This window comes from Cynoglossus semilaevis, chromosome 15 (assembly GCF_000523025.1).
Source record: "Cynoglossus semilaevis isolate Cse_v1.0 chromosome 15, Cse_v1.0, whole genome shotgun sequence".
Classification (NCBI taxonomy): domain Eukaryota; kingdom Metazoa; phylum Chordata; class Actinopteri; order Pleuronectiformes; family Cynoglossidae; genus Cynoglossus; species Cynoglossus semilaevis.
In genome coordinates, this window is record NC_024321.1 from 13,571,183 (window position 1) to 13,578,365 (window position 7,183).

General features: G+C 37.6%; 1 protein-coding gene across 1 annotated transcript in view; it reads left to right on the forward strand.

Moving 5' to 3' along the window:
* LOC103391084 (protocadherin-1) overlaps positions 1-6,436 on the forward strand; it is a 120,081-nt gene extending 113,645 nt beyond the window's left edge. The window contains exon 5 of the mRNA XM_025062948.1: positions 2,340-6,436. Within this exon, the coding sequence (XP_024918716.1) occupies positions 2,340-2,398 (59 nt within the window). The 3' untranslated portion in view covers positions 2,399-6,436. The remainder of the gene's footprint in view (positions 1-2,339) is intronic.
* The last annotated feature ends 747 nt before the right edge of the window (positions 6,437-7,183 follow it).

Below are 7,183 nucleotides of genomic sequence, written 5' to 3' on the forward strand. Positions count from 1 at the left end.
TGCATTGTATTTATGGAACACATCTGTGGGCTTTTCAGTGTTACTGATGAAATGTCATACATGGCCCAAAAATGTCTTCATGATCCTGAACTAAGAAGTGTTCCACACAGCAGCCATTTGGGTGATCAATTTTAGTCATAGAATAAACAACTTTTTAATGTGTTTAAATACTCCAATCATAGTATTTCTGCAACATGGGGTGAATACAGTGACAACATTTAAAATCACGATAATGTGTATTCTCAGCTGCATATAGTATGAAGAAAATTTTAATTTTTGCCTCTGCTGGTCACCAGGGTCTGTTACTTATTACCTATATAAGTACCAATGTCATGCACCTGCACTAACACAGTGGTAACATCATAATCTACAACATAAAAATGTCAGAAGAGACTAACTTATGCTTCGGGGCCATAATGAAGGGCAAAAAACCTTCCAAAGTTCCCAAAAAAAAAAAAAAAAACAACACAAATGAAAGAAAGTGAATGTAGCACAATCCACTGTATGGCATACAACACCTTCCTTAGTGTTGTGTAATTTCCATCCACTTTGCTCTCCAATTAGTTCCCATGCAAATTAGTTGTCAAGTTTTAACACCGTACTTTGGAATGATGGAACAAAATGTATGGAAGAGGGCGACGTAACCACGAATCACCGTAGGTCAAGCACATCTTACACCCGTACAGGCAGCTCTTTAAAAATGATAATATACAAAAAAAATAAATAAATAAATAAAATACATAGGTTTATATTTAATAAGTATATATAAAGATGTACAACTGAACCTGTGAGCATGTTTGTATGTGAAATCAGCTTTCCTCCAACAGTTACTCAGATTTTGTGTCTTTGGACACTTATCACAAAACAGTAAACATGTAGGAAAAATAGAATTGTGATGCGTAGAGTTGATCTTTTTTTTTTTTTTTACTGTTTGCAATGCACGAGGGAAAACATAAATAGTGACAAAAACAAAGACATGATGACTGCCTTTGTGATTGTTCCAAATTAGCAGCTGTATTTGCAGAAGCATGACGTGTCGGGGTCCAGATCCTCACCCGCCGCTGTCACATCTGCAGGCTGACACTCTTTGATCAGATCCTGCCATCGCCTCTAACATTACACGTGCTATATTTACATACCATACACCTGCCTCAGAGCTGCATGTAACCTGGCTTTGATTCAATACTGTTGTGACCCATTTCCCACATCAATGACATCTGGAGAAGGAGGAGGAGGAGGCAAAGGCAAAGGAAGGGAGGAGGGCTGGAGGTAGGGAGTGGAAAGGGAGTGGAGGGAACGGGGTGAGAGAAGGTCACGGCGAGGAAGCGATGATGTCTAACAAACGCGCGTGGCGGGAGGTAACCTCTGGAGCAGGTAGCGTGGAGGAGTCTCTAAACGAGGCCGACGTCCAACTGTGTCTTTTATTATGAGCAGATGCTGCTGCCATGAGAGGGAGGAGGCAGAATAAGGGGTGAGGAAGCTGTGGAGTAGTAAAAAGCAGTGAAGAATAAGAGGGAGAGAGTTGGTAGTTCAGAAGAAAAGGAGGTTACTAATGTAGATTAATATAAGGTTCACAACATGTTGCTAATGTTAGGACATTAAGGCATTTGAACTGTGTTTGAAATTCTAGGTTCACTTTGTCTCAGTAGCATAATTTAACCACCAGGGGTCGCTCTTAAAAAGGTACATTTTACACACACTTTAATGTGAGAGACTTCACAGATTTCCTAGTTATAAAATAAGAAGCCATTTCCAGCTGATCCCAGCACCCACAATAGGTGGCAGTAAATCATACTACCATACTTCAGTGACTTAATATATCCTTTGAAAAACAGAAAAGGTGTCCAAAGGGAAGGTCAATTTATTTTCTCACAAGAAACTACTTATTTTTAAACTTCCTGAAAACAATACAAAAAAATGTTTAGAGTTTTTTATTTATGATTTCCCAACCATTTTATGTCTTCTCATATCGTTAAAAGGAATGTTTTGTGTGTTTTGGTTCACAATATAAATTGATTAATTTAAATTACATTAATGTGTTATATTATCTCTGTCAGTCTGAGTTTGTGTCTAATTCAGTTTCTGAATATTTTTACCCTATTCTTTTCTTTACTGTGGCACCAAAAAACAAAAACAATCCCTCTCCAAAAAACCACACCCACTTTTTTTTTTATTACCTCCTTTTTTAAACATATGTTTTTTTCCCTCCGCCCATTTGTAATTTTTTTGAATATTTTTGTTTTTCTCATTGATGAGATATTTTGCATGGAATGTTTTTTTTTTTTTTTGATGGACTGCGTTTCCTGAGGAGTAAGACGTCCATATCTATCCTCTTGTAGGTGGAGCATCGTCAACTGCTACGTTGGAGAGGCGGGCCGGACATAAAAGACTGCATTAAGACAAAACAAAAGACACAAAGGGGCATCTAAAGCTAAAGATTTTTTTTTTTGCCATCTGATTTACAAAGAAAAAGAAATTCTGGCTACAGGATTTTTTGGCCAAATATTATATACCCTGGTTTCACTTTTTCATCGAGATGAGTTTGATCTCAGAACCCTAGATGGAAGAGAAAACCTTTTTTGCTGAAGGAAAATTCCTGAATAAGAAGAAGTCTGTTGTATAGTCGGTTCTTTTTTGAAATGTCCTTGTTAAAATCTTCTTCAGGAGGTGGATTTGTACCGATTTTTGTCAACCTCTGTGTGGAAGTAGCTGAAGCCTAAGTGAACTCACTCGCCATGATCACAGTGGATTATCAACTCTTTCCTTCCTTTTTGTCTTTTTTTTTTTTTTTGCAGCTTTCTATTTTGTGGTGTGCAAAAACTGCAGCTGAACTTTATTTTTAAGAGATTTATAGATGGACTGTTCCCCCTGATTTTTTTTTGGTAGCCCTGGTGCCTGTAGTTGTTGATTGACAGTCAGGGTTTTGGAGGACAAGGTGAACGGCAGATAATCAGCCCACATACTTTGCCCTCTTTTTCTAAATGGCCAATAGAGACTGACGTGAGCAGTTGTGGACACCTCGTTATCCCTCATCAGTCCTTACTCTTTGCTATACTGGGACAGACTGACTTTTTTGGGGTTTTTTTGAGCCAAAGTCAGAAGAGAAGATGTAAATCAGTGTCAGCCCTGTTTGCCTGGTGTCAAACTGATACAGGAACTTTTGAGCTTTAGTCAAGCACAGCACAAAGAATGGAAGCAAAAGGAAGGTGTTGACCTAGAAATAGAACAACTAGACATCCCATACATAAATAAAAATGTGTCTTATGATTTTCAAGATAGCAGAGACTAAAATATTGTGTGCATAGAAAATAGCTACGGCAACAAACCGCAGGTTTACATGGAGTCTGACACACGGAGCAGGTATTAAAAACTAAAAAAAAAGTCCACATTTCAATTGCATGAATGCCATCCATTTTTCATTGATAGCCACTGCATTTCATTAGAAGTAACAAATAGAGAATTTCAAAAGATAATAAACAATATTGAAATGGTGCATCACATGCCAGTCACTGTAGCAAACCTTTGGTTTATAGTGCACAAGGTGTAATCATTTCCTGCCAGCTCCTAGTCTAAGAAGCATTCACCTTTAGAAATGTTAAAGCTGTGTTTTTCAAATTACTATGTTCACTATTATAACAGTACTGTATCATCTGCATAGCAGAAGCACATGCTAGGACATGTGTGACCAGCAGGCATGTGTACTGAGGGTAATCTGGTGATATTTGGTGTAGATATTTGGTTGCTTGTGAAGTCTCAGAAAAAGAGACTCTAAATACTTTTTTTAGATTCAGCTCTAAAAAAACAGGCCCATTTTTTTTCTTTAAAATTTTTGCATCAAAAAGTAAAATTATGATCTCAATCATTAGATTCTTCAGAGAAATGCAATACCAATTTTGTAAATATGATATAAGTTAGATCAGAATAGATGTTAAAGTGAGGTGTGGCAGGTCAGTATGAGCCTCATTGCTAGGTGACATTCACCGACATTGTCACCATAGAAAAATAAACCAAATAGAAGGTAAACTTATTTTACTGACCTTAAAAAAATTAAGTCATATTTACATAGAATCTAATTCATTTTAGTGTATAGTTTACAGCATTCATCTCAGCATTAGGTATGAATGAACTACGGGCCTCAAACTGAACACAACTTCATGGCATTAAATGCTGTGACTGCAACATATGTTTTCATTTAACAGTGAATCACAGAAGTTTCTATCTATCTATCTATCTATCTATCTATCTATCTATCTATCTATCTATCTATCTATCTATCTATCTATCTATCTATCTATCTATCTATCTATCTATTCAATCAAATTAGTTCTCCATTTTTATCATTCTGAATTCTCTATTAACTACTGTTAATTGTCAAGAGAAAAATGGTTTTAATGGTGCTCATCACAACAGTAAATCTTTGTCAATTATTCTTCTACTTCTTCTTCTTCTTCCTCCTCCTCCTCCTTCTCGTGTCACCCGGTAAATAGACGTGTAGGGCCAGCTGCTTCGTAAAAAGATGACTTGCAGCTGGTCTCGGCCTGGACGTTTGTTAGTCTGTAAAGTGCAGCGGTGTGTTTATTCATAACTATAACAGTCTGTTTAATGGAATATAAAGCTGTAACACGGTGTATGAGTTTGAATATTTGTAGTCATTAATGGTTTGCTGTAGGAGTCGAGCAGAGCGGCACGGTGACCTGCTGCTGTGCTTGTGAATGTACTTTATATCCAGAGGTTTTACTACAATAAACAAGAGCTGGAATCTACGGTGGCATTTGGTTACTTGTTCAGTTTCTGTTTGATTTTACTTTTAAGATATTTTTAAATTTTTTTTTCACTGTCACGGCACTTTCGAATAAATAACATTATTTTACCAGCAGTTTTTAATTGTATCTGTTGAGGCAAGAAAAGTCTCATACTTTCTGTCTAATAAGTTAGCATATAAACAAAAAACATACCATTAATAAAGAAGAGTTGGACACAACGGGCTAAAAATGTAGCTTTGTTGGTCATAAATATAGCTGTATTTTTAACTAAGTTAACTACTGATTAACAGTTTTATTGTTTCTCTCATTGGAAAGTTTTGTTGTTTGTTAGAAACAGGGCATTCCAGGTACTGAAACATGCATCAGCCGCCGGCCCAGCTTTCATTAATAGTTGTTTTTTTCACCCAAAAGTGAAGGTGTAAGCAAAATGTGGCATAAATACTTGATGATTTTGCTTTTTTTGACGCTGTATCCAGAGGCAGCTCTCGTCTGGCTGCTGAAGTCTGAGAGCATGAGGCTGCTGCAGATGAACATGAATCATTTACACGGATTGAACTGTGAAACCAAGAAAGTGTAATAATGATGTGCCGAGACAAAGCTAAATAATAGCCGGACAGAAACGGGGGTACAGCACTTCACACAACAATCTAAATATGTGCATAATATGATATGATTGACAAACCTGACTTTTGTTGGCCTTTATAACTGTGTTATTTTGTACACGAACTCAACACAGACGGACTCTGTGTACCGTCACTTTAAACACTACTGCCATGGTCAGAGTGAGCTTCATGGTTCATTTGTCATTTTTGTGTGTCTCTTCTTCTAATGTGTAAAAAAAACAGCCTGATATTCATATTGTTACCTGACTTGTGGAGCCTCCTACACCCTTAACCAAATCACATTTTGTTGCTGCTAAAAAAACATAACCAAAAGGCATCTGTGTGAAACTATCACAACCCACTAGTTTTTGCCTCAAAATAGCAAGTTTCCCTGGGTATTTTTACTCCTAGTAATGGAGCAGATGTCACTGTGTGTGTATGAGTACCAGTACACAAATACAAATGCAGCATCTGTTCGATCTAAATTATAGGAGAAACTGTGGCCAAATTAACACCATGTTACAAACCACCTAGTTTTTGTCAACCACTGGTCCTCCAGCAACATTTTCAATGTGCCTTAAATGTGATGGCAGAGTAGCTTTAGCCATGCTAATGTTCCAAATAATGTGCTTAAGTGTCTAACCCAATCCTAAGCATGGACATTTATTTTATGTACTACTGACCAAATATATATACATAGTATGTATGTATATATATTTTTTTCATTTTATTTAGTGAACATAAAGCTTTACGTCTTCTGTGTGTGTGTGAGAACCAATCCATATTTAGCACTGCTGTTATATTTTAATTAAAACCGAATGGCAGCCTTAATTACAGCCATGATAAACAACACCTCCCTCTCTCTCTCTCTCGTTTCTCTTCGTCCCTGTCTCTTTGTTGTCATCAAAGCATCGATAAAGCTTACCCCTATGTGTACACACACACACACACACACACTCAGAGTATGTGGAGGGTCTCAGTGGTGGAACAGAACTGTGTTTATGGCTGTTAATGAAAACTGAGGCCAAAGTCCCAGAATCCCAACACTAATCACCAAGCAAATCTCTGGACAGGGGAGAGAAACAGAGACGGGAGGGGGACGGGGACGGGGGGTTGTCATTCAGACATCTGAACGTTGTTCATCTTTGAACATGCTGTGAATTTTTTTTTTAAAGTGAACATGTAAGGTAGTCATCCATCTTCCTGTGCACGTGTGACATGAAAGCATACAAACTCTCAGATATGAACCACATGGCAACAGCTCTGATTGCATGACAATATGAAAATTGGGTTCCTGTCTGTGATGTGGGAAGTCGCCCCTTGCCCCCTGGGGAACAATGGACTGCAACCATTTGGTGCCAATTTCTGATCTTTCTGGTGAAGAAAATCAGTGGGACTTAAAACAGCATGTAGAGCCATTAATATTGTTGGGGACAAATGCTTCACCCAAGCTCATCTTATTTAATCAGGATTAATTTAATCAAGTCACTGTTACCCTGTGATTAATCAGGTTAAAAATCCCTTATCCTAATATATAGTAGCATTCCATAAATTAGTTCATTTGGTTTCCTTTGTGGCAACGGTTGCATTGGCTGCAACGTGTGACTCCATCATACTATTTCCTTAGTAACTTAAGATAGAAGTATGAAGGTGCTATGGTGGAAGAGTGGTTTCTGCTCTTGCCTTACAGCAGGAAGATGCCTCAGTTGGGTCAATATGACAATCCTAATTGACCATAAATATTAATGTGAGTGTTATGAGTCGTTTGTCTCTATAGGGCCCTGTGAAGGAGTCGAGAAACGTCCAGTGTGTCCAATT